This window comes from Ambystoma mexicanum, chromosome 8 (genome assembly GCF_040938575.1).
Source record: "Ambystoma mexicanum isolate Mex_15411 chromosome 8, UKY_AmexF1_1, whole genome shotgun sequence".
NCBI classification, from domain to species: Eukaryota; Metazoa; Chordata; class Amphibia; order Caudata; family Ambystomatidae; genus Ambystoma; species Ambystoma mexicanum.
The window spans coordinates 522,720,261-522,747,856 of record NC_090929.1 but is presented as its reverse complement, the minus strand read 5'-3'; the positions used below and the strand labels follow the sequence as shown (position 1 = coordinate 522,747,856).

The 27,596-nt window shown below is 44.8% G+C and overlaps 1 protein-coding gene across 3 annotated transcripts in view; it reads left to right on the top strand.

Moving 5' to 3' along the window:
- Positions 1-27,596, top strand: part of MMEL1 (membrane metalloendopeptidase like 1) — a 1,408,056-nt gene that overhangs the window by 1,170,509 nt on the left and 209,951 nt on the right. For all 3 annotated transcript variants that reach the window (XM_069610215.1, XM_069610216.1, XM_069610217.1), the window contains exons 13-14: positions 22,977-23,105; positions 26,967-27,065. In XM_069610215.1, coding sequence (XP_069466316.1) covers positions 22,977-23,105; positions 26,967-27,065 — 228 coding nt within the window. The remainder of the gene's footprint in view (positions 1-22,976; positions 23,106-26,966; positions 27,066-27,596) is intronic.

Sequence of the window (27,596 nt, the reverse complement as noted above, 5' to 3'; positions counted from 1 at the left end):
GTGATGTGGCATATGCCTATTTGGGGGGCGATGTATTGTGAGGAGATCTGCATTGGGTTCCAGCTTCGGAGTTTAGTTGCGTGGTACTGTACTGGGCGCGTTTGCCTACGAAGCCTGTGAGGTCAGGGATGGGGGCTGCCAATATGACAGTTTGAATGTTGTCATGCTCAGGGGCGGGGGATTGGGTTTTGTGTAACAGATGCCGGTCAGCCAGGTGGACTGGTGGAATGATGTGATTCTCGGAATATTGCTGGTCACAGGTGCCTGTGTTTGCGTGCGTTTCTTGGTGGGGGACTGTGGTCATGTCCATTGGGATGGCTTCTGTATTCGTGCCATCTGTGCCCTGCAGCTCCCATTGGCCCCTGTTGTGTTTCTTTTGTTCGTTGGCATGCATGGGTGACTTGTACATTTCAATGGTTGCATTGTGACTTCATTGCACCTACGGGGAGTTGTACTTTGTGGCCAGGGAGCGGTGTACAGGCACTCAGTGGGGCCGTTTACGGTTGATTCGCGATGCCGTACTTCTCACCATGGCGGAATGGTACATTCCGCCATGCTTGATGGCGTTAGGTACATGTCCGCTAGGGTCGGAATTAGCGTACCCTTGCGCCATGGTGGTATTTACGGTTTGGCATGGCGCGCGCACGCGTGCTTGGTGCAGTTAGCGTTGGCGTTCACTACGGTGTCGCTAATGGCTTCGTACTTTGCGGTGACGGGTCATAGTCGCACCGAGCGCTATTCGATGGCGGTATTGCATTTCCGCCATCGTTTTCCGAATTCCGCAAGGGTCGTAATGAGGGCCAGTAAGTTAAGGGTCGGGAGAATAGCAGGGATCGCTTTGTCCACTGTGATATTCTTTTTATTTCTAGTTAGACAGGGTGGTGCCGGTTGCGGGGCCATAGATGGAGATCTGGTGGTTGATAGTGTGAAGGACACTAGTGAGTGGTCTGTCCACAGCTGAGGCGTGATAGAGGTAATAGTGGCTGAGCAGTTATGATCAGTTACCCAGTCTAAAGTTCTACCTTTACTATGGGTAGGTTTGTTAACTTTGTGTGATAGTCCTAATACAGTGAGGATATTGGCTATTTCAGAGGCATGCTTATCCGCTGGGTCATTAAAGCCTAGATTAAAGTAGTTGAGTAGTTGTCTTTTTAGGTTATTGGCTAGTGTACTATGCATATCTTCCTCGAATGATCCAAGGGGACCAGGTGGTCTGTAGAGTAGATGGATAGTAAGTGACTTGGAGTTCATTAGGGGGAGTTTGGCAGTGTGGATTTCACAGGATTGCAAAAATTTGAGTGGGGGCTAGTCTCAGTGATAGGCTCGCTCTGAAAATAATGGCGATTCCTCCACCTCGGGTTCCGTCTCTATCTTGCCTGGATATTGTGCATCCATCTGGGATGGCTAACATAAGCGAGGGTCCTGCAGCATTATGTAACCAGGACTCCGTTGTAGAAAGGAAGTCTAGGTTTCCTTCTATTATTAGATCGGTAATGTCCATAGTATGGGCAACAAGGGATCTCGCAGTTAGGAGTGCTCCTTTAAAGGAGTGTGTTTCCATTTTAGCTGTCACATGTAAAGGCGTTGGTAGGTTTGGGACAGTAGTTTGACTGACAGTGGGGCAAGGAGCAGCTGAAGACGTAGGTCAGTTGATATTATTAAGCTTCCTATTGGCATGGCAATTAGTTTTCTTATTTATCGGTGGTAGTGACCTTGTGATTGGTTCATATAGTTTAGTAAGTCTCGCCCGGAGTTTAAGGTTTCTTTCATTAATAGTGCATGGGAGAGTAGCATAGGCTCCTGGACCTATACACATAGAGAGATTTCGAATGGACAAAGCTAGGGCTATCTGCAGCCAAGTTTGGCAGGCTGGGTGGGAGTGGGTCAACTTCAAGCGGAGTTTCCCTGTTGCCATGTTCTGCAATGCTAGTGGAGAGGAGTGTGATGGCCATTATTATACAATATGACATACTTTGGAGTAATATGTTTGGCCGGAGGTATTATATGTCCACTGCAAGTACTGAAAGAGGGGGTCAGGGCGCGCACCTTAGTCAAAGTTAAGTGTCCCGGGTAATTTGGAAAGGGCTATTGTCAAATGAGACCCTTGAGGTAGTTTGGCTAGGCTGTGTGGCACGGTCAGGTGAGAAACGTTACCTGGAGCACCTGTGATCAAAGGGCCAGAGGGGAGCAGGGGGAATAGTAGAGAATATGTGATTTAAACACACGCATGCAAAATACAATCACATATGCACGGGGGTACGGTACTCTCAATCAGTGCACCTGCACACATAGTAATAGCAATCAAGACCTAATTATTACACAGGGCATAGGTACACAAGATGTAACTGGTAACGTGGAAAAATGCACAATAGCACATGTCAGATGAGGTGGAGGTTATGCCTGGCGGTATGACATGATAGCATGGTGGGGAAGAGCAGTACACAGCACGCACCTTTCCGAGGGTAGGGTGGCGAGGCCAGTTAAGTAGGCACGGTGCCGTGTGAGTATAGGGGTATGCCAGTTGTAATCTAGATGCAATGCGCAAGGCACAAGCACAGAGAAGCAGTATACACACAATCAATACGTAGAAAGCCGTACACATGTGTTTAGGGAGGTCGCGTGTGATACATAGTATACATGGTATGATCCAGTGGTGCACAGAACACACGTTAAAGAAGTGTCTCCTTGTTCCTCTAAATGGCCATCAAGTTCTCATGTATTTGCAATATCCTTATAATACAATGATGGAGGATTGATATCCATTATTGAAACTGAGGCCGTTTAAATAGAAAATTCACAATCCACCCATATAATCCTATTGTGCTGTGGCAGCTTTTGTTCCTGGGCGATATGCAGGAATGTTGAGCCAGTGCCTTTATACTAAATATTTCAAGGTCTAGAGAATGTTTTCACTTGAAGGGCATTCATATCTCCCCGAAGTAGCACACATGAAAGAGTATTAAGAGAACCCAAAGCAATGTAGGTAGGCTTGGTAAGGTTCTTTCCACAAGAAAAGGATTTAAATAATGGGTGAACATGGCGCCTTTTATTGCACATTTGTTTCAGAAAAAGTAGATGAAAAGTAACACAATATATTTTTATTTTTTTATTTTAATTGATATCTAGTTTATTACAAACTTTGACCATCAAGAAAAAAAAACAACCGAAAAATAGAAACACACACATAACAATTTAATTTAAACAACTTTAAAATGTTCTTCCATAAAACATCCCAACATATTAAAATTCATAACAATTCATTTCAATCTATATCTCACTAGTTAGTCATCATGATAACACCATAATATAGAAAAATATCATGTTAGAATTGATTTAAAAATGTAATCCAAAAATGTTGTTGGTGCAAAGACTAGTTTACATTTTTCTCCCCAAAACAGAAATTCCCGCCATTGGGATGCATTCATGGAGGGAATTTCAGTTATGAAGTCACCTAAATTTTTAATTCTTAAAATATGGAGTGTTGGACAGAACAGTGTTATGTGCTTCAATATTTCTTTTGCTGTATTGCACAATCTACAAACCTCAGTTTGCGTACCACAGGGATTACGTGAATGTAAAGCTTCTTTTGTATAAAATAAATGCATTCTAAATCTCATAAAGAGATCACGGTGGTAAGAACTTGGAAATTTTCTAAATATTTAGGGAGTATATTCAAGGCCTTAGTTTCCTGTTTCAAATAAATCATTTATACCTAGTTTTTCCTGTTGCTGTCTCTATCTAATCCCTATACCAGATTTTTATGTTTTAGAGCATTAGGATATATCTTCAACAGATCTTCTGAGGATCAACCTCTGTTAAATATTTCCAAACACTGTTCAATCCATATTTCCAGTACCCAATCTTTTATGCCACCCTTAATTCCTCTTAAAACTGAAAATTGGGTTGGGATTCTTCCATAATATTCTTGCGGTACAAGCATAAAAACTTCCAAGTTACCGTCATGTAAATTGAAAGGAGCCCCAAATCTTGCGTTATTATGAAATTTGGCACACACCGAGGGAGGCAAAGAATCTTCCTCCAAAACAAACCTTCCAGGTAACCCCAAAGCTCCCATGGAAGTCACAGAATGGCTTCTGCACCATAAGAAAGGATCAGTACTACTTTTTGTTTATAACATTTTACTACAGGGATGATCGAACATTTTCCAAAATTGTTATGAATTACTGTGCATTGTGTGGCCAAGTTCTTTACTTTAGATTTTAATTCCGCAATGCAGGGGGGCACTGTTAATACTTGAATTTATACTGATTCTTAAGTATCTGATATTGTCCACTGAATTGACCATTTAATTTCACATCAACCATTGAAAAGTAGTTCTCATCCTCCCCTTTAACCGTTTGCAACACCACAACTGCGGACATAGATACATTTATCTTAAGGTCATTGACGTCTATGTATTCTTGAGGAATTGTTAGTTTACGGTGGAGGCCAATGGGCGTTTGGTCAAGAATGACCAAATTACAAATTATCCGCGTACATCACCATCCCACAATGTTCCCATTGATTGTGGGAGGGAAGGCCCCGCCAGAGCCCATAACCTCTTTTAGGTCTGAAATAAATAAGTTAAACAGTGCTGGCACAATGGGCAGTCCTGTTTCAATCCGCTATGTCTGGGTATTTGTTTTGAGAGCAGACCTGCTTGATTCAGCCTCATTTTGAAGTGTTAGTATACAACGCCTTTAGTGGGAGAAGAACATCACTCAGGCAATACCACGCTGCCATCTTTTTCCACAGTATGTTGGGTGTCCTGACCCACGTTTAAGCTATCCTGCTACAACATTTGGTGCTGTGGGCTTAGGAAATTCAAGATGGCGGAAAACCCACATGTGCGCCGAAATCCAGGAAAGCTGCGCAGTTTGTGCGCCCACCAAAATGGTTGCCTCACTTGCCACCCACCAGTGCGAGAATGAAAGGCCGGGTTGCCATGAGGGAAATGGGTTGCCAAAGGAAAAACAGTAGCGCCGGTTAGCTTCAAAGCGCTTTAAAACCACCATTGGACTACCCGCACAGTAGTCTGAAACCATTGGGAATGGCAATGCTGATTGCCAAATGCAACCTAGAAGTGTGGGGAATTCATTTCTTAAATCCCAAAAATGAGTGCAGTACCAGTACTCACCACTATCCAAAAGCCGGCGTTTTAAAACCACTCTGTGTGTTTCTGAAGGCAAGTCAAAATGCCTATTTCTAACAGTGCAACATGTGCAAAATATTTACTGAACACCAGCAGACATTGGCAGAATGGAGTTTTGTGTGCCTACAGAATCTGGGAAATGAAGATCATAAGACAAGGTTTATAACAAGACTGGCTGAGCTGTGGATTGCAGCAGTTTAAGTTGCACTGGATTTAAAGACACTAAAATCGAAAATGTTTAGATTAAATGAGTGACCTATGTTTGGTGTCACATGCCTTTGTAACTGTTGAAATGTCATAGTTTTGCACTTAGAATCAGCATTCTAGCTGCATGTGTAAAATTGCAAGTTAAGTTAAAAAGCAACAAAAAACCTGCCAGTTAGCTGAAGGTCTGGCTTAAGGAACTTGATTTTGCCTAGCAACTACCCATCAGGAGTGAAACTTGAGTCACCACTGTGTTCCCAGGCCAAACTTCCTTTTGCTGCCCAAGCTAAGGATATGCCATCTATCTGATAATTGAATTATCTGTGCTCTGCAAGAGAGTGAACAAAGCCCTCTTCACTCAGGCAAAGGTTTTTATTACCGCAGTCGTAAATTGTAGCTTCCTCTTGGCAGGAGCTGGGAGGAGCACTGCCTGTGAGAGCAAGCTGGCTTGGCAGAACTGGAAAGAACCAGAAATTCAACCTTGTGCTGAGGGTAAACCACACCCCTTTGGAGCCAGAACATAACTTTAAAAAGATGAATAACTCATAGAGCGGACATGTGAAAATTTTATAAATGATACCATAATTCTTGTGATTTTTCTGCCCACAGTTTAAGACGTGGTAGGAACCGGTGGTATGTTCAGGGGGGTTTTAGCGGAAAAGTGGATATTACTCTAAATGTGTGCATGTTAAAAATCTGAAACTTCATCAGTTAATGTCCCTACCCCCTGCACACATGTATGTAAAGTTGGGTCCATGTCGGAAATTGAAAAAGCAGTTAAAAAGTCAATTATGTACACTCTTTGAATGCAAGCTCCGAGAATGAGCAGATTTGGACATAGACATGGCTAAATTCAGCCACACCATGTATATGTAATTTCAAACAACTGTGTAACTCTGAAGTATGGATTTTGATCATATATATATTTGGGTGCACAGATGATAAGGGAGGATGTTTCAAGAGATCATAAAATGACATCAATCTGACTCACAGTTCAGTTTGCCAATCAAGCGGAGGAATGGAAGCCTGACCAATGACGAATGAGAGGGGCAAGTCTAGTGATGCAACACACACACCCATTCTCAAGAAACAGATAAAAGCAGAGAGTCAGGACACATAGAGAGATTCAATTTCATCTGCCGCTGGAAGCCCTGCCGGAAAAATCCATACTTACCTCCATCAAACTCCAGAAAGCCAAACTAGAGACTTCAATCTATCCAGAGCAGAGACCAGACCAGAGAGAAAGCAGTGCTGTGCCTAGCAGAGACCAGACCAGAGAGAAAGCAGTGCTGTGCCTAGCAGAGACCAGACCAGAGAGAAAGCAGTGCTGTGCCTAGCCGAGACCAGACCAGGCGCTGTGAGCAGAATCCGGAAAGACCTGACCAGACTGAAGATCGTGACCAAGTCGCTTTCCTGTTCAAAATCTCTTGTGAGTACCGCCAAACTGTACCAAACCAATCTCTTAGTTTAAATTCATCTAATTCAATCTATTTAACCTAAGTAGAACTGCCTCCTAGCTGTCACCTGTCAATTCTAGTAAAATTTGTCACTTGTCAAAGTGTGCGTTTAAAATTGGCAAAACCAAAAACGACCTTTACTAAATTGCTCATATCTCCGCAACCGTTTGGGCTAGAGACTTGCAATAACTTTCATTTGGAAGCTGAGATCCCAGGCCTCGCGGTTCCTTTGTAGCGCTCGGCGCATCCGCGAATTTTGCCGCGATTTGCAATTTCTTCACATGTAAAAAAAAAAACTGCTGCTGCCTGATTTCATTTGCCAGAAATTCGTTTAACCTGCTAACTATCCCTGCATCATTGCTAGTGTGAGCCTGGACTAATATTAACTAGATACCACTCATCCTGAACCTCTAAAAGGGAATTAAGAGCGTTTCCAGCATATTTCTCATTCATTGCTAGCACCTATCAAAGCATTTGCCTGTGTTTTCAAACTTCTGTTTAATCTTGCTGGATTGAACTGAATTACAGTTGATTGCATTTCTGAGAACTGTGTGTTTTCCTTCCATTTCCTTGCCTTGCATCAAGGGGGGGAGGGGAGTAGCCAGAGAAAAGTGATTACATTGTTTGGTTGAAATCATATTGCGTATTTTCTGTACTGCATTCATTGAATATTGCATCCACCTGAGCCTACATAAAGCATCCTCTACCACATTATACTTTTGTTCCTATTTACCAGTGTGCTACCTTATCCATTTCATGTCAACTCATTAGTGATTAAAGAAGTGTGCTAGTGCCAGATTCTCCGTTGTTAATATTTACCATATCAGATTAAGTGTGATATTCAATTATTAATTTATTAAAAAGTGTGATATATATTTTAATTTATCAAATAAACCTTTTAAACTTGCAAAACAGAATTACTTCTTGGCTCAGTGGGGTCAGGGGGATTCCAAGAGAGGGGTGTTATACAAGGGTAGTCATCCAGAACGCATGAACTGGACCTAAAGATATATCAATAAGGGTTTTCATTCAGTATTCTAGACTAGGCGTTAACTTGGCTGTAGTGCTGAATTGAATCCTCTTACAAAGTGGGGGCTCGAGCCGAGACGTTGGGTTAGATTTACCATTTGTGCAGCTTAATACAGTGTGCTAACTGACGGGATACATACATCCAGTCGGATCACCACGCTGCATTACGCTGTGAAGCATTCCTCAAAAGGGACACTCCAAGAAAAGTTCTGTTCTGCAAAAATAAAATACAAACTTCTGTAAGTCAGGACAGAGACCAATCTCTAGAATGACGACCTTAGTAGACATGAAAATAGCCAGAGAGCACCTCTTGCATAAGCTATTTGTGAGAGGTGAATGGACCGAACAGGGCCAGGATGTGTGGTTGCAGGCCATCACACAACAGGTCACTGAAACAGGGTCAGATATATATAGAGATCAGGGTCCCTTACATGTGGCCCTGAGTGAACTATATATGGCTCCTAAAGCCAAAGAGGAACACAATAAGATTGCCAGGATAGCAGCATACCTGTACCTATATATGGGAGACATGCAGGATAGATGTGCTGAAAGCCAAAATCTGGCAAATAGGCAACAGATGGCATTACAGAAGGCCCAATCTGATCTGGACTCTTCTGAGCAGAGGCTGCAGAGGAGCCAGGAGGCAGAAAATGACAGCAGACGGTACATCACTAAAATAAAGGAGGATATGGATATAATGCAACAGGAAAAGGCTGACCAGGATACTAGATTTCTGGTCCTGCAGAAGGAGCACCAAGACAGTTTGGACTCCTTACTGCAGAGCCAGAAAAAGCTGGAGCAACAATTAGACTTTAACAGGGCATGCACGGAGCAGGTAGCCACCCTGCAAAGTCATCTAGATAGAGTGAAGGTAGAGAGCAACAAGCTGATCTTGAAAGACCTGGATACCCAGGCAGAGTTTGATGAGGAGCGCCAAAAAGCTGGTGCCTTCCAAAGGCAAAGGGACGACCTGGCGGCACAAATGCAGGCTCTTAGTCAGGAAAGAGACGCCTTAGGCCAGGAAGTCTGCCATTTAAAAAGAAAAATGGAAGAAAATCACCTGGCCCTCCAGGGGCTGGGAGATCTCCAAAAAGAAAACCAGAACTTGGTAGAGCACACCAGAAGGGTGGAAGATGCTCTAGCAAGAAAGGAGCAGGCCAATAGGGACATTGCCCAGGAGGTAAACCTCCTGCAGCAAAGACTGGCCCAGTTCTCCAGGACCAACCAGGAAGCACAGAGGGAGAATGAGGCCCTCTGTCAACACAATGATAGGCTCCAGCAACAGGTAGCGATGCAGGAGAAACTGATAGAGTCGAGTAAGGCCTTAACAGAGGAACTGAAGGCACAAATGCAGGCTCTTGCATTGCAACAGGGAGCAGGGGCGGATAGAGATGAGGTTCGCTGGGAAATGGAAACTCCGGAGCATAACCTCAGGAGCCCTAGTACCAGAGGCCCTCATACCTCTCAGTCCCTGGACTCTGCCACCCCCATGTCCCCTGGTGCACATGAGCACAGGGCCACAGGGATGGCAGATTACTATCCAGCTAAAAGTATGGGGCTCATAGGCCAGTACCACTCAGGAATGGAGGGGTGGGCATCCGGGTATGGGCACCCAAGTACAATACAGTTCAGTGGGGAACCCCAGGAGAGTAGGCCCATTAAGGGCATCCTGAAAACCTCTGCCCAGTTAGGTCAGTGGAGGGGGTACCCATCAAATCCTGACAGCAAGGAGGAATCTGAAGACTCCTCTGAACTGCGCAGGACACAGGAGACCAGGTCCCCACATTCTGCCAGCCATTCCCAGGCTCGCAGAATCCGGGAAAACCTGGAAGAACAGACGGGAACCTCTGGGAGCAGTGCCTCTGAGTCCGACGAAGAATGGACAAGGGTTACCCGAACCAAAAAGGCCAATAAGGCAAAAAGGGCCTTGCTCAAGGACCCCTTAAAGCAGATTAAGGCGATCAGGAGCGTCATCACGCCTTACCATAAGAACGCTAAGTATTCTGTTTGGGAGCACTTAGAGTTGTTTGAACAAATGATGGAGACTTTCCATTTGAAGGACAGCCAAAGCTGCATTCAATATGTAAAGTGGACCTTCTCCCCGGAATACTCCAGTTTCTTTGCGGGGCTGGAGGACCAAAATCATTTAAGATGGTCCACCTATAAGGCGGCCATCCTGAAACATTTTTCTGTTCACAGAAATCCTCAAGAGGCTCGCAAGGCAGCCTACAATTTGCAATGTGGGGAGGATCAGGCCCCACAAGAATTTGTGCAGGAGTTAAAGCGGGCTTTTGCACAGACCACAAGAAGGGTGCGCACGGATAGCCGTGAATTTATAAACACGTTTTTCCATGCCTTGCCCAAATATATCATGACCCAGCTCGTGAGGGATTTTCACGAGAAAAGATCTTTAGACTGGGTCATTGAACAGGCTACCCGCATCTATGAGGTGCAGAAGCCCATAGAAAATAAAAGCAATGCCCAGAAAAACCCCAAAGCCAACAGCACCCCTGCTGCTGCCAAGGTGGCAGAGGTAAAGGTCACCCCCGTTTTGGATTTGGAGATGGGGGGGCCTAAAAACCTACCTGCACCTAATAATGCTAGGCCCAGAAGGTCCTCGGGCCAGTCGCAGACAGGGAGCCAGGGAGGCAGCCCCACAAATGGGGTCCCTCGCTCTCCTGACTATGTAAGTCCTCGCTACAAAGGTAACAGACCCATCCTGGGTTATGTGTGGACTCCTCCAGCCCAAGGGGGGGGATCCAGCCAAGCACCTAACCCAGGGAACTTCCCTCCAAACTTCCCACAGGAGGGCAGAAATTTACCAAACCCTGGGCAGAACTTTTTCCCCAGATATCCACCCGACTTCCAACCCCAAAATCATCCATCCTTCTTTCCCCAATTCCCTGAGCCCAGACCACTGAATCCGGGAGAGGGGAGGCCAAGGGTGGAGGGGTACCCAAATCTTCCCAACCAGGGGTACTACCAAAGAAGGGACAGCTACCCTTCCCGGGATCAGCCCAGGGGAGAAAACAGGGCCCCGTATCAGCCTGAGCGAGTTTCCCAATTAGAGCGCCAGGTTCAAAACATGGCGCGGGATCTGGGTCACATACTGAGGGCTCAGCAGAACCCTCAGATGGGCGTGCCGGCGCAGAACGCACCCAACCCTGGACCTGGTGCTCCAGAACAATGACGGGGGCAGCACCCCGATAACTCACCGGTTCCCAGGGAGGAGGCACAAAGGGAAGGGGGGTGTAAAGCCTTGGAGGAAGCTTCCTTCCTCACTTGTAAACAGCCCCTGGAAACCCAGGAACCGGAAACGAAATCTCTTGCCCCTGAAAGTCTGCCTCCTAAGGAGCAGAGGGGGGATAGGAGAAACAAAAGACCCAAACAGACTCAGTTTGAGGAGGAGGTACAGATCTTCCAATTTGAGGGAGAGGGATCCTCAGAGGATCCTGGGAAAAGGATCTTCTCCTTCAGAGAGGGGGGAACTCCTCCCAAAGAAAAATGGGTCCATAGGGATGCAAATCCAGACTGGGGAGATGTGGAGACTGAGCTACCGCCGCCCACCATCTCATCCCAGAACCAACAGCAAGAAAATCCCCTGGTTCAAACCCATCCTGGGGACTGCCTCCAAAAAGGGGGGGGCAGCCCAGAACCGGAACCAGGGGAACCCACAATGGCTCTGATCTCCAGTTGCCAACTTTTTCTTTCAGATTCCCAAGACTCTCCACAGAATTCTGCCCAAATCTCTTCGCTAGCGATGTCCAAAACCAGAAAGTTAGCCCACCAGTTGTCCAAAAATGTGCATTATCTGTGCCCCCTTGAGGAGAAGGAGGGAAGATATTATGCCCCGGTACAAGTACAGGGGCAGGGTACAATCTCAGCGCTGGTGGACACTGGATCTCAAGCTACCCTTCTGTCCAGAAGGGCCTTTGACGAACTGAATGCAGGAAGGGGAGAGAATTACCAAATTCCTCTCACCTCTCTTCCTGGACAACTGCAGAACTTTGACGGGAAGGAAATTCCCGTCGAGGGGACGGCAGACTTGGACATTAAGATCGGGCGACACAAGTTGAAACACCCGGTCATAGTTGTGACCCCAGAGGGCACCCCTTGTTTACTAGGGAATGACCTCCTGAGAAGGTTGTCACCCCTAATAGATTGTGTAAACAAGGTCCTCTGGACCCAGACTAGCCGACCAATAAAATTAAAACAGAGTGTCAACCATGTTAGTTTAAACGGCACATGCCACATGGTTGAACAAAAATCTGACCAAGTAGAATTTCACTTCCAGAATAGCCAAATTCCAGACGTGACAGTAATAGCAGTAGGACAACAGACTGGTGATGGGGGGTCCTCTCTATTTCTGAAAATCAACCTTCCTTCCAGTTTAAGGTGGTATTCCACGCTGGAAGGAAACACTCTGAAATTCTATACCAATCCACAATCTGAAACTCCCACTCCTATAGTCCAGAAAGATGTGAAATCAGCTCAGAGCCTGGCTGAGATTCAGCAAATTGGAGAGCAGTTGTTCATCCCTGTTCAGTTAAATGATGGGAAGGACTCTGTTCTCGCTCGAGTGTGTGTGAACAACGGTAAGAGCTTCATCAGCGAAGCCATGTTCCGCCAACTCCCAAAAGATCCAGCCATTCCCACCTTCAAACTGATAGACAAATGGGAAATGGACCTGGAAGCACCTAATTCCAAACATCTCCTGCCAAGCAGGTGTATGCTCAAAATCTCCATTGGCAACAAGAGCATAGTCCACAATTGTTGGGTCGTGCGAGACGTCCCTGCCGCCTTTTACTTAGGCAGTGACATTCTCAATCGCTTTGCCATTAGTTTGGACCTAATAAACTTCAAAGCTTGGTCCCGATTAGCGGATAATCCCATGGGCTTTGATGATCCAGAAAAAGCATTTAGGTCAGCTCAATTGCTACCTTATGCAGTTGAAATTCAGGTAAAAGAGGAAGTCACCATCCCAGAAAGGACCCGACAATTCTCCCTGGAAGTGAAAGTTAAAAGGGGACAAGAGTTGAAAAACCCTGATGCTTACATACATCTAAATGCTTCTCTCCAACAGCAAGGGTTGGGGGTAAACCCAACTCCATTAGTCAACATAGAACATGACACCATTCCAATAGAGGTGGATAACAGCGACTTAAAGAGTATTACTCTAGCCGCAGGCACCATTATTGGAATGGCGGTTGATGACCGACATTTTTCCATCGACTTTGTAAATGAACTGTTAGGACCAATCCCCAAGGACTGTTTTGACAGTGACAGTGAGGACCATACAACACCAGACAGGATTTTTACCCGGCATGGGGGGAACTTCCTGGTGTACACTTCCTGCCCCTATGGTAAGGAAGATGTGACTTGTGACTTCAGGAGGGAGGAGGTGATTTTCCAGGTTCATGAAGGCTGCCTTGCCCACCTGAAGCCTCCGGTCCAAATCAGCACTCTGACCAGGGACTTCTCCACCCAGCTGGAGGAGGCCGCGGAGATAGCCAAACCAGAAGTCTTTCCAGGCTTCAGGCAGATGGTGGAAGAGAGAGTCAACCTAGCTGATGCCTGTGTGACTCTGGAACAAAAGCAAAGGTTGAAACATGTTTTCTTGGATTTCCAAGACCTCTTCGCGGTAGACTCATATGACTGTGGTCGCACCGACATCCACACCACAACAATCCCCACGGACCCTGGCATGACTCCAGTGTTTGTGAAGCAATATCGCTTGCCTCTCGCATCAATGGAGTCCCTTACTGAAATAATTAAGAACCTTGAGTCCCGGGGAATAATCCGTCCAGTCCACAGCACCTTCAATAATCCGGTGCTGGGGATATTGAAGCCAAACGGCCAGTGGAGACTCTGCGCCGACCTCAGGGAGCTCAACAAACGGGTCCATACTTCCCGATGGCCTCTGCCCTACATTGACCAAGGGCTGGCCCAGATCCAGGGGTCACAGGTATTCACTGCAATAGACCTGACCAATGGATACTGGACCGTGCCTGTCAGCAGGGAGGACCAATACAAACTGGCTTTTACCTTTGGGGGCCAGCAGTACACATGGACCCGGACTCCCTTCGGATACCTCAACTCCGGCAATGAATTCAACATTTTTCTACACAAGGCCATGCCCGACTTGGGTGCAAGGGGTAACCTGGCTTATGTAGATGATGTCCTCATCAAAAGTTCATCTGTGGAGGAACATATAGCGGAGATCCGTTATGTTCTGACACAGTTGAGGGCCGCCGGAGCAAAACTTTCCTTTCAGAAAGCACAGTGGTGTAAAACCCGTGTTAACTTCTTGGGGCATGAGATTACTCCTCAGGGTCTTTGTCCCCAGGAAAAGAAAGTGGAAGCACTTCAGAAACTGAAAGACCCCACAACTCTGCGGGAACTAAGGAGCCTCCTTGGACTGACTAATTACAGCAGAAAGTTCATTGAGGGCTACGCAGAGATCACCAGACCCCTGATTCATCTCCTGAAGGGGGGGGTCAAGTGGGAATGGGGTCCAGAACAAGCCGAGGCAGTAAAACAACTCAAAAGAAGCCTCTCACAAGCGCCTTGCCTAGCTTACCCTGTCAGAAACAAGGAGTTCTTCCTGGAGACAGGGTTCTCTAATACGTGCTTGACGGCAGTATTATACCAAAAGCATGACAAGGTCAATAAAGTAATCTCCTATGCGAGCAAAACTTTATCCTCTGTGGAGGAAAAATTCAACGATTGTGAGAAGGCACTCCTGGCAACGGTGTGGGCATTGAAGAATTACCGCCCGTTTATCCAGGGGGAACACATCATAGTGGAGACTCCACACCAGCCTCTGCAATATCTCCAAAGTGACAGAATCCGGGCCGGAAATGTGAGTAATTCCCGAATTACTTCCTGGATTCTGTCAATGCAAGGCTTTCCTGTGGAGGTCAGATATGGCCAAAACAAGAAGAGTCCCCTCGCGCAAGGTCTGGCTGACTTGCATGATTGTGCCAGAGAAAACTGTCTCGAGGACGAAAGTCTGAAAATCAAGGACAACATGGAGGCATACCTTAATTCCCCACACAAAGTCTTTGAAGAAGACAAGTGTGAGGGAATGCCCACTGTGTATGTGGATGGATGCTCTTACCATGTTGACAACAACGGGGAGAAAGAACTGGTGGCCGGCGTAGGGAATGCATGGGTGAATGAGTCCCCAGAACCCTCCGCTGGATACAAAATTGGTCCCCGAAGTAGTCAGGTGGCAGAATTGATGGCTGTGCATCAAGCCATCCTCACTGCTGTCCAGCATCAACTCCACGAACTGGTCATAATCACAGATTCGGATTATGTACGGAACGGGTTCGTGGAGCACCTGGTTAATTGGAAAACCAGAGGCATGTTATGTGCTAACAACAAACCCTTGAAACATGGGAAGTTGATCCAAAACATTGATGATCTGGTCACCTCGAATGAGATGACCATCTATTGGAAGAAGATCAAGGGTCATTCCAAAGTAGAGGGACCAGACAAAACTGGAAATGACTTAGCTGATCAGCTGGCCAAAACCGGAGCCATCCAAGGGGATCTAATTGAGATTGAGTCCCTGTTGGGGGAAATCCAGGTCACTGCTATCACTAGGTCCCAGACAAATGCTCACAATGACCTTTCAATTGCACAATGGAGTAAGGAGACCCCTGATGCTGATTTGATTACTGCTCAGAAGGGGGATCCAATAATTGGTAAATTTTACCAGCACCTTGAGGACCCTGAGAACTTTCCCCTGACGGATACCGATTACACTGGGAAAGAGGACCTAAGAGTGTTGATGAAATGTCCAAAAATGTTCAGAATCCAAGACGGTTTGCTGGTAAGGAAATCCAAAGCTGGCCACGATCAGTGGGTGGTTCCTACCTCATTCCGAAGCCTGATGTTAAGTCACGCCCATGATGCGGCCACCGCCGGTCATAGGGGGTTTCACACAACATTGGAAATCTTAAGAGAGGTTGCATACTGGCCACACATGGGCCAGGACCTCAACCAATACTTGAAGGGGTGTCTTGTGTGTGCACAGTTTCAGCCATCATCCCTCACGCACCGGGCACCTTTACAAAAGCGGGGGATGACACTGCCATGGTCAGATTTACAAATTGACTTTGTAGGCCCTGTGATTCGCTCGGCTAGGGGGAATAAGTACATGTTGACTGTGACATGCTTGTTTACCAAGTGGGTGGAATGTCTCCCAGCCCCAAATTGCAAGGCAGAAACTGCAGCTGCCTTGATGATCAACCACATCTTTTCCCGTTTTGGTCTACCTCAAAGGATTGAGTCAGACAGAGGTAGCCACTTCACCAGTGAAGTAATGACAAAGATGTGGGAGATACTGGGGGTCAAGAGAAAGCTGCATATTGCTTATAGACCAGCTTCTTCTGGGGCAGTAGAGAGATATAACCGGACAATCGTGAGCATATTAAAGAAGTTTGTGGCAGATTCTGGGCCAAGTTGGGATATCCGATTACCTCTGGTCCTAATGGCCATCAGATCTACCCCTTCATCTGCAACCAAAATGTCACCATTTGAATTGATGACTGGGCGCAAGATGGTGCTTCCTCAGCATTTGCTCTACAGGACCCAAGAGCAGACACTGATAAATGCCTCCACTACTCATGAGTATGTAGAGAATTTAAGGAAACACCTCCAACATGCTTTTGCTTATGCTCAGCGGAATCTAGAAAGATCAGCTGATAGCATGAAGACCCACTATGACCTGAAAACTTCCAGGAAGGAATATCAGGTGGGGGACCGGGTCTATCTATACAACTTCCAAAGGAACCAGGCCAAGCAGCGCAAATTTTTGCCTACATGGAAAGGACCCTTTGGGATCGTCGATAAGATCTCCCCTGTGGCCTACAAAATCCACATCCCCAAAGGTCCTTTGGCAGAGGGGGAAGACAAGTGGGTCCACATAAACCAGTTGAAATGTTGCCATCCCAGGCACACTCTGCAACAACTGGAGGAATCCTCTGGAATCCTAGCGGGTACTGTATCAGACTAATTCAGTTCCAATCATAAAACCTACCACATCTAGTCTCTAAAATATTGTGATTTACATGAAACTGTCTCTAGTGATGCTGTTTTTTTTTTTCAAAATAAGAATGTAATATTTCGTTACGATGAAATGCATATGCTGCCCCACTATCTCAACAGTGGTGGAAAAAAAAATCGTCTATGAGTAGATATTGCCGCTCTTCCTTTATCATCCTAGGAGAGATGAAACCATGAAGGATGACCAAGAAGGACGATCCGGAGACCGGGAGCAAAGACACAACGGGCCCGGGGTACCGCCCAATCTTCCCATCAGGACCGGCGAGGAGAACTGATCGATCTGACCGGATGGAGAAGAAGATGCTGAACTGTGCCATCTACAGAAGAGGAAGAAGATTATGCGGACAGACCGGTGCATGGGTCAAAACCCTTGTGCACGCGACTCCCCATCGACTCAAATTCAAAGTGCAGTCGCGTGGGGGGGACTTGTTGGGTGTCCTGACCCACGTTTAAGCTATCCTGCTACAACATTTGGTGCTGTGGGCTTAGGAAATTCAAGATGGCGGAAAACCCACATGTGCGCCGAAATCCAGGAAAGCTGCGCAGTTTGTGCGCCCACCAAAATGGTTGCCTCACTTGCCACCCACCAGTGCGAGAATGAAAGGCCGGGTTGCCATGAGGGAAATGGGTTGCCAAAGGAAAAACAGTAGCGCCGGTTAGCTTCAAAGCGCTTTAAAACCACCATTGGACTACCCGCACAGTAGTCTGAAACCATTGGGAATGGCAATGCTGATTGCCAAATGCAACCTAGAAGTGTGGGGAATTCATTTCTTAAATCCCAAAAATGAGTGCAGTACCAGTACTCACCACTATCCAAAAGCCGGCGTTTTAAAACCACTCTGTGTGTTTCTGAAGGCAAGTCAAAATGCCTATTTCTAACAGTGCAACATGTGCAAAATATTTACTGAACACCAGCAGACATTGGCAGAATGGAGTTTTGTGTGCCTACAGAATCTGGGAAATGAAGATCATAAGACAAGGTTTATAACAAGACTGGCTGAGCTGTGGATTGCAGCAGTTTAAGTTGCACTGGATTTAAAGACACTAAAATCGAAAATGTTTAGATTAAATGAGTGACCTATGTTTGGTGTCACATGCCTTTGTAACTGTTGAAATGTCATAGTTTTGCACTTAGAATCAGCATTCTAGCTGCATGTGTAAAATTGCAAGTTAAGTTAAAAAGCAACAAAAAACCTGCCAGTTAGCTGAAGGTCTGGCTTAAGGAACTTGATTTTGCCTAGCAACTACCCATCAGGAGTGAAACTTGAGTCACCACTGTGTTCCCAGGCCAAACTTCCTTTTGCTGCCCAAGCTAAGGATATGCCATCTATCTGATAATTGAATTATCTGTGCTCTGCAAGAGAGTGAACAAAGCCCTCTTCACTCAGGCAAAGGTTTTTATTACCGCAGTCGTAAATTGTAGCTTCCTCTTGGCAGGAGCTGGGAGGAGCACTGCCTGTGAGAGCAAGCTGGCTTGGCAGAACTGGAAAGAACCAGAAATTCAACCTTGTGCTGAGGGTAAACCACACCCCTTTGGAGCCAGAACATAACTTTAAAAAGATGAATAACTCATAGAGCGGACATGTGAAAATTTTATAAATGATACCATAATTCTTGTGATTTTTCTGCCCACAGTTTAAGACGTGGTAGGAACCGGTGGTATGTTCAGGGGGGTTTTAGCGGAAAAGTGGATATTACTCTAAATGTGTGCATGTTAAAAATCTGAAACTTCATCAGTTAATGTCCCTACCCCCTGCACACATGTATGTAAAGTTGGGTCCATGTCGGAAATTGAAAAAGCAGTTAAAAAGTCAATTATGTACACTCTTTGAATGCAAGCTCCGAGAATGAGCAGATTTGGACATAGACATGGCTAAATTCAGCCACACCATGTATATGTAATTTCAAACAACTGTGTAACTCTGAAGTATGGATTTTGATCATATATATATTTGGGTGCACAGATGATAAGGGAGGATGTTTCAAGAGATCATAAAATGACATCAATCTGACTCACAGTTCAGTTTGCCAATCAAGCGGAGGAATGGAAGCCTGACCAATGACGAATGAGAGGGGCAAGTCTAGTGATGCAACACACACACCCATTCTCAAGAAACAGATAAAAGCAGAGAGTCAGGACACATAGAGAGATTCAATTTCATCTGCCGCTGGAAGCCCTGCCGGAAAAATCCATACTTACCTCCATCAAACTCCAGAAAGCCAAACTAGAGACTTCAATCTATCCAGAGCAGAGACCAGACCAGAGAGAAAGCAGTGCTGTGCCTAGCAGAGACCAGACCAGAGAGAAAGCAGTGCTGTGCCTAGCAGAGACCAGACCAGAGAGAAAGCAGTGCTGTGCCTAGCCGAGACCAGACCAGGCGCTGTGAGCAGAATCCGGAAAGACCTGACCAGACTGAAGATCGTGACCAAGTCGCTTTCCTGTTCAAAATCTCTTGTGAGTACCGCCAAACTGTACCAAACCAATCTCTTAGTTTAAATTCATCTAATTCAATCTATTTAACCTAAGTAGAACTGCCTCCTAGCTGTCACCTGTCAATTCTAGTAAAATTTGTCACTTGTCAAAGTGTGCGTTTAAAATTGGCAAAACCAAAAACGACCTTTACTAAATTGCTCATATCTCCGCAACCGTTTGGGCTAGAGACTTGCAATAACTTTCATTTGGAAGCTGAGATCCCAGGCCTTCCTAGGACCCCAAAACGGTAGAGATAGTCCTCGCGGTTCCTTTGTAATAGCGCTCGGCGCATCCGCGAATTTTGCCGCGATTTGCAATTTCTTCACATGTAAAAAAAAAACTGCTGCTGCCTGATTTCATTTGCCAGAAATTCGTTTAACCTGCTAACTATCCCTGCATCATTGCTAGTGTGAGCCTGGACTAATATTAACTAGATACCACTCATCCTGAACCTCTAAAAGGGAATTAAGAGCGTTTCCAGCATATTTCTCATTCATTGCTAGCACCTATCAAAGCATTTGCCTGTGTTTTCAAACTTCTGTTTAATCTTGCTGGATTGAACTGAATTACAGTTGATTGCATTTCTGAGAACTGTGTGTTTTCCTTCCATTTCCTTGCCTTGCATCAAGGGGGGGAGGGGAGTAGCCAGAGAAAAGTGATTACATTGTTTGGTTGAAATCATATTGCGTATTTTCTGTACTGCATTCATTGAATATTGCATCCACCTGAGCCTACATAAAGCATCCTCTACCACATTATACTTTTGTTCCTATTTACCAGTGTGCTACCTTATCCATTTCATGTCAACTCATTAGTGATTAAAGAAGTGTGCTAGTGCCAGATTCTCCGTTGTTAATATTTACCATATCAGATTAAGTGTGATATTCAATTATTAATTTATTAAAAAGTGTGATATATATTTTAATTTATCAAATAAACCTTTTAAACTTGCAAAACAGAATTACTTCTTGGCTCAGTGGGGTCAGGGGGATTCCAAGAGAGGGGTGTTATACAAGGGTAGTCATCCAGAACGCATGAACTGGACCTAAAGATATATCAATAAGGGTTTTCATTCAGTATTCTAGACTAGGCGTTAACTTGGCTGTAGTGCTGAATTGAATCCTCTTACAAGTATATCGTGCAAAGTCAATGAAAGATAGCAGAGTTTAGTACCTTTCCTTAAAGCCCTAAGTTTAAGTATGTTGATCAGAAACAGATTCAAACTACTATAAATTGATTTTGCTAGGGTAACACATATACAAATCCAATATATGGCAAATCATTCACAGTACACAAGAGCATTTTACAAAATATGCATGATGTCTATTTCCACAATGAATGCAAGCCATATTCTGTAAATTATTTTCCCGAAGCTGCACTCACAACACAGGCCTGCACTGACTTTCTAAATAACTTTCAGAATACTGTGCCCATAGTATATGCCAGCATTGCCATTGCAAATCACTTTCAGGATGCTGTTCCCACAATATATGCTAGTATTGTTACTGTAAGTCACTTTCATGATGCTGCACCCAGAATATATGCCACGATTTACAATCTCGATCATTTACACAATGTTTCACCATACACTATGCCACAGTAAATCACTTTCATGCCATGAAACATAACCAACAAAATATGCCAGCAAGGAAACTGTGTATCATTTGCATGATACTGTCTCACAAAATATGCCACCATTCTTTCTGTAAATCACGTCCATGAAGCTAGAGAGGCCCCTTTTCAACCCACATCTTGAAACCCCTGCTAAATAAATACATGCACACATCACACTTGCACACACACACACTCAGTCACACTCACACATACATTCACACAGTCTCACTCACTAATTCAAACTTGTGTGCACACACACACACAGGATACACACACACAGATATACAAACACCCTTTTTATAAACATAAACATAACTTTTTCTCACAATGATATGCTCAAGGATATACTGCTTCAATCTTTCATTTCCAGGCAGGAATAACGATTCTCAATTAGCAGCACTTCAGACAGGGCTGGAGGCCCGCTTGGTTGCCAAGCAACAACCCTTAAGCTGCTACAAACCATATCACTATGCCACATCACTGCTTTCTTAGCCTACCCTTTGAAATGAAACTAAGAGCTGCAGCATGTGGCAAGTGGCAGTTCAAAGCTGTCCATCTATTATTTTACGTTGTGCATGTCCCCAATGTGTCAACTTCCTCCTCCCCCCACATCCCCCCGCTCTGTTTTCCCCGTGGACCAGCATTGCAGTGGATTAACAGGGGATGCATGTGCAAACTATATAAAACATTTAAAAAACACATTCCCTCGAACCTCAACATTCAGCAACCACAAATAAAGACAAAAACACCTTGCAGAGAAAATGCCATATTGTGATCATTGTGAATTTAATAAGCCTGTACCACGAGGTGACAGCAGTAAGATACAACATTAAACAAACGGTAATAGTTGCTAATGGCTTGACATGAAAGCCGTGCACAGCAAACATCTATTCCATGCTATTTGATGATCACAGTGAACTAACCGCTCAGCTTTATTACATGGAATTCCAGTAAATTGACGTGATGCGAGAGCTCCATGTTCCCTGACATAAGGGTGAGCTAAATGTATTTTAACCAAGAAGATCCTAATCAGGGTGGAGACTCGCGTTCCTCCTAAATGTGCCTTAGGGATGATTTTGACAAAACGTCTCCCTGACACTAGAAAGAAGAGGTAGATTGTGTAGTCTCTTGCAGACATATATATATAGGGCTATTCCTGGAAGGACATATTAGAAAGTCAATTCTCGCAAAAATGTTCTGACTCGAGGGTGCCACTTTACCTCGCAGTTCAAGAATAAACGACATAGTGTGATTCTGAAAATAGAATCTGCCTGTGCAACTGGTTGGTTATGCGTGGACATCTTTCTGCCACCCATGGAATCTGTGGGAAGGAGTTGTACCAGAGGGGGATCTGCCAGACCACTTAGTTAAACCCTGATTTGTAGAAGGATGTTCCACAGATGTGGCAGTCCATCTACGATCTTACCCTCGAATGCAGGGAAACGTGTTGTGCAAACAGGGGTCTTTGAGGACCGCTTCTTGCATTGATCAACCAAAATAGAAATGCTCATGCTTGACTTTTTCTTTTTTTAATTGCAACATCTGAAGCTGAGTTAGAAATGAAATAAATTGCATTGATGATGAGGGGCCGACTAAGGCCCATTGCTGCCAATGCAGAGGGCTGCATGACAGCTTCTATTTTGCTGTGGACATGAAAAATAGGCACTGCCAGGTAAGCTCTTTGCATCTGGGGACTTTGCAAGAAAGTGATTGCAGTGATTTTATATATATCAGATGGGGAAACACTGTGTTGTGGGAAACATATATCAAGTGAAAACTGAAGGATGTTCCATTCACCACCCAGAGGTGTTGATTGTGGGTACACCACTTAGTGTGCTTGAGAAACAAAGACAAGCATGTTGGGTGACCCATCATGTCCACTGGCCATGCAACATTTGATTGTTAACCTCCTGAGTATGATTGATGATATCCTGATGTACTATTAAGTCATTGTGATCTTCTTGTATGGCAGGCACTATATGGGACCACCCTGGAAGAAGCACGCTGGCGAGAGTGTGTAAGCTATGTCAACAGCAACCTGGAGAACGCTGTGGGAGCACTCTACGTCAGGGAGACATTTGCTGGTGAGAGCAAAAGGATGGTATGTAGCTCCCCTTTCTTGGTACATTCTGTAAGATGGGTTTTGTGTTGATACCAATTGTGACAAAATGAGCACTGTTTCCCAGGAGTACAGGGATGAGCAGGGTTTCTAATCTCTTTCTCAACCCCACCCTCCTAATAGAGAAGCACTGATCTCATTCATAAAAGTGAAACAGGCACATTGTGAGGGCTGCATCTACCTCGCCTCTTTAAAGTAGAATTGGCTGTGGGCAGGCTGCACTCTTCAGGAGGGTGTGAACTAGCAAAGAAGCAAACATAACAACAAGAGTGCGGTTAGTAGCAATATAAAAGACATGTCCAAAATAGGTTGTATAAAAATGAGACTAGGAGGACACACAGACTATTGAAACATTAACGGCCCACACCTGTAATGAGAAACACAAAGAATGCAGACTTTGGGAGTAAAGGGCTCTCTAGGTATTGACGAGCAAAGTGGGGCCTTCAATGTCACTAGGGCCCAGGGGCACCAAACCACTGCTGAATGCATTTTAATCTTCGTTCAGCAACTCAACAGCATTGTGCCAGGTTTCTTGTGCTTTCTGGTGCATCAAGCCGGGTTTCAATTGGCATAGCTCAAAGGCTAAACAGGGTCTCAATGTGAGGAAAGCGGAAATGTGGCTTCTGCAGTGAGCGGGTTGGACTGGATCCAACACAGTGGTGTGGTTCGGCAATGGCTCTGAGGAACTTGGGCTAGGCAGGCAATGTTTGGATCGCATAGTTCCAAGGCACTTGACATGGCCTGAAGTTGAGAGTATGTCAACGACAGCTCTGTTGGGTCCTTGCTTTGGCTCAAAGGAGTTTGGAGCATTATAAGAGACTCAAATGGCTTGAGGCTGCAAAGAGACCCAAAGGCAAGGAACAAAGGTATTCCTGGGCAAACCAGAATCTGCTGTTCATCTGTTCTGGATGAAACTCCCCTCAGCGAAAAGCAATGGACAAATGCTCTGCAGCTGCAGGTCACATTGGAAACCTAGTGGATAATATAAATGACATCCTAATGGGTTTGGCAATGTTGCATGTATGCCCTCATATGCCAGTATATCAAACAGCTACAGTTTATATTTATTTTGAACAAACGGACTGCCACCAGGCAATGAGGAATGCAGTTAAAGGTAGTTTGAACATGGGTGCCAGAACATTTAAGCGCAGCCCATGGCTGTTGGAACTACTTTTGATCTCAACAGGCTGTTTTAGGAAGGCAAAAGCTACTCTGCAGCTGCCATGTTACCAATGTGCATTGCAGCTGCTGGTGTGTCAGCAGACAAGGCCCAGCAAAGTATATATGTGTGAAGCATGAAGCATGCCGTAGAGTGGGCCTGTTTAGTAGAGTCTAGAGAGAATGACCATCATTTCATATGAAACATTTTGTCGAAAAGCTCAGGATTGCCTCACAGACGGCATAGACACCCCAATGTATTCTTAGCAAGGTGCAAGAACAGCCCACACAGAGTCTTGTACCCTGACGATTTGTATACGCACAACAGTAGTGTTCCCGGTACGGCACGTCTCGAGAACGGCTGCCATGGAAAGGGAGAAGAAACTAGGTGTACTTCTCTTCTCCCCAATCAACGGCAGACATCCTTTTTTGTAGTTTGTTCTTGAGTGTTGAAACGGTTAACACGCTGTTTCTCAACTCAAGAAAAATACACTGTTAGTATCCTGGTACAACTGCTAGGTTCTAATAGCAATATAACCCTTCCAGGGGGGCATTGTCGGTCAGGCCGTCCCATTGTAAGTGTAGGAACTTTCACGCAAATGTCCATTCCCGGGAGGGAGGATGGAAGGGGAAGCAGCTAGTACATTTGGGTCGTCTGTTTTGGGTCAAAGTAATTATCACAACATAATTCAGGCACGTTTTGTTTGAGAACACAAATTGATAGATGGAGTATATTTTTTATTGCTGACATGTGAACAGACGAATACCTTATTTGAATTGCCTTGTAAGCATAATCTTGACAGTTTTTGCATTCCTTCATTTAGAAAACTGCTATTCTTCCTCCCCCTGATTTAACCTGTTGTGTTATTTTCTTGGGATTACGCTGGTAAATTAAGAGAGTTATTTTCAGGCCACATAACAGGCTTAGCTCTTTATTTGTTTTACTTCATGGTGCGGGTGGCTTCTGCACTTGATATATGTAACTGTGTGTACAAATATTTTGCTCTTCATCTTCCACAGCATATTAACTTTGAGACCGGTTTATGGGGGCTCATGTTGGGAAAATAGAGATGTAATGGTTTATATGTGTGCTTCCACAAAATGCTGAACAACAAAAGGTACAACTGCATACGTAAAGAAAGACAAGTTTATATACAGTTGACTCTCGTCTTGGTAGCTCTGGCTGAACCCAAGGCACAACCCTGGCAGAGCTACTACACCTTGCAAGAACTAAAAGTAAATAATTGTTATGCTAATGCTACTCGAGGGTTGGGAATGAAAATGTGTGCATCAACTGCTTTATTGATGTCAAGAATGTAGCCTAAATATACTTATTTATTATATCCATTTAAGGTTTGTAGCATTGTATCAGTTTGGTTTGAGATAGCAAAACTAATGCCACATGTTGCTTCCAGGCACTTGCAAGTATGAAATGTCACTGGCAGTGTCTAAAACAGGGTCCATTAACGTAGACCAAATCGCTGGCACTCTTGATGGAGCTGTTTGAGGAGATTATGGGCCTGATTTAGAAAATATTTTTTAACAAGGGAAAGTCCCATTGAAAACATGTTAAGAAATCAGGCCCTAAATATCTCTGCAAAGGATAAAGGGCTAGTGAAAGTCAAAGCAGGGTGTGAAGTCTTGAGATTGATGGCCTTCCCTGTTCAGTTCTTGCTGTTGTACATTTTCAATTCACTGTTCTTTCAAGTAGCCACTGGTCAGAGAAACACTGGAAGCAGGCTTCATTCACCGAGTCAGTTCAACCAGAGTCACCGATGAAGAACCAAGAAAAACAAAGTACAAAACAAAATTGGTTAGAGCTTGAGCCAGGATCGAATGTCAGTGACGTTCATTGGCAGGGTCAAATTTATAAAATCCATCTGGTTTATGTGGAAGAAAAGTCCTCCTCACAAAACCATTATGACATGCGGTAATCACCACATGCAGTAATATCCACATGCGGTAATTACTGCATATGGTAAATTCTAACATCCATGGAGTCCTAGACCTGACGGTCTGCGTGACTCTAAATTATGAGGACCCTTCCTTTTGTAAGTTACTGCAAGCTTACTGCGGGCGGTAACAACATTTCAGTTTGGCAATATTTCCAAAAAGCAATACCACCAAACTGGTATTGCCCTACCCTCTGAGCGTTGCTTATGTGAGCCAATCACGTACTGATAGCCATTTCTTCGAACAGCATTACCTAAAATCAGACACTGCAACTTTCTATCATTATTTGTACATGTTCCCTTCCTGCAGGAGTTTTATAATTTACTGTATAGCGTGCTGCATTTCTTTCTAGAACAAAAGTTCACTGTCATCTTTTTTAAATAAGCACAATACATGTGCTTATGATGAGAAGCAGCCCTCATTGCAACATAAACGTGTAATGCGATAATGTGACCGGTATTCCTTGCAATCATTTTCATTTAATGGCCATTCATTCTTGGAGTACACACCCACACAAAACCACAATGCAACCAGCAGACGAGAGGGTGGGGCCGCTAGTGGTTCGCCAGTTCACACATTCTGCTTACAGGGGAGAGCACTATCCAGGTTGACTCTTGATTTTAATCCGTGTGCGTTCCTATGCTAAATCCCGCAGAACGCCATTGAGCATAACACGGGCTCCAAGGGCAGACACGTGTTCATTTTGTCTGCGTATTCTTTACTGTTTTGCAGGTACGGGACCTCATTGAAAAGATACGGGAGGTATTCATCGAGACTCTGGACGAACTGCAGTGGATGGACAATGCATCGAAAGGGAAAGCCCGCGAGAAGGTTAGGCAGCTGGACATGTCCTATTTGCCACTTGTTATCAGATCCCGTTCCCGGTGCTGTATGCCGCATGTGCACCTCACATCCCAGAAAACAAATATTACGCATATATTTTTTTTAATTGTGTACATTTTATTGCTGCTTTGTAAAGCATCTGTGTGCATACAAGTTGCTTCAAAGTGCAAAGTGGTTGTTATCATGTAGCATACACACTAATCATCTCACAAGTAAAATCATCCGTAGGCTCAACATCTTTTGTGGCACCAAGTCTGTTTATTATGTCATGTGTGGTAGTTATATCAGTGTCGAATTACAGTAGCTACCGGTGACATCCTGGCCTCGCACTCCTAGCCCAATGACGCCAGGTAAGGGGGTGCTACAGAAAAGCTTGACATGCCGTGAAACTCCCCGCAGGGTGTTGGTGGGAAGATATACAAGGATGTATTTCAAGCAGTAAATATAGATTATAAAAGAATCTGGGCTTCATTACGAGTTTGGGAGTTAATGTAATGTTATGTTATCCATATTTATTTA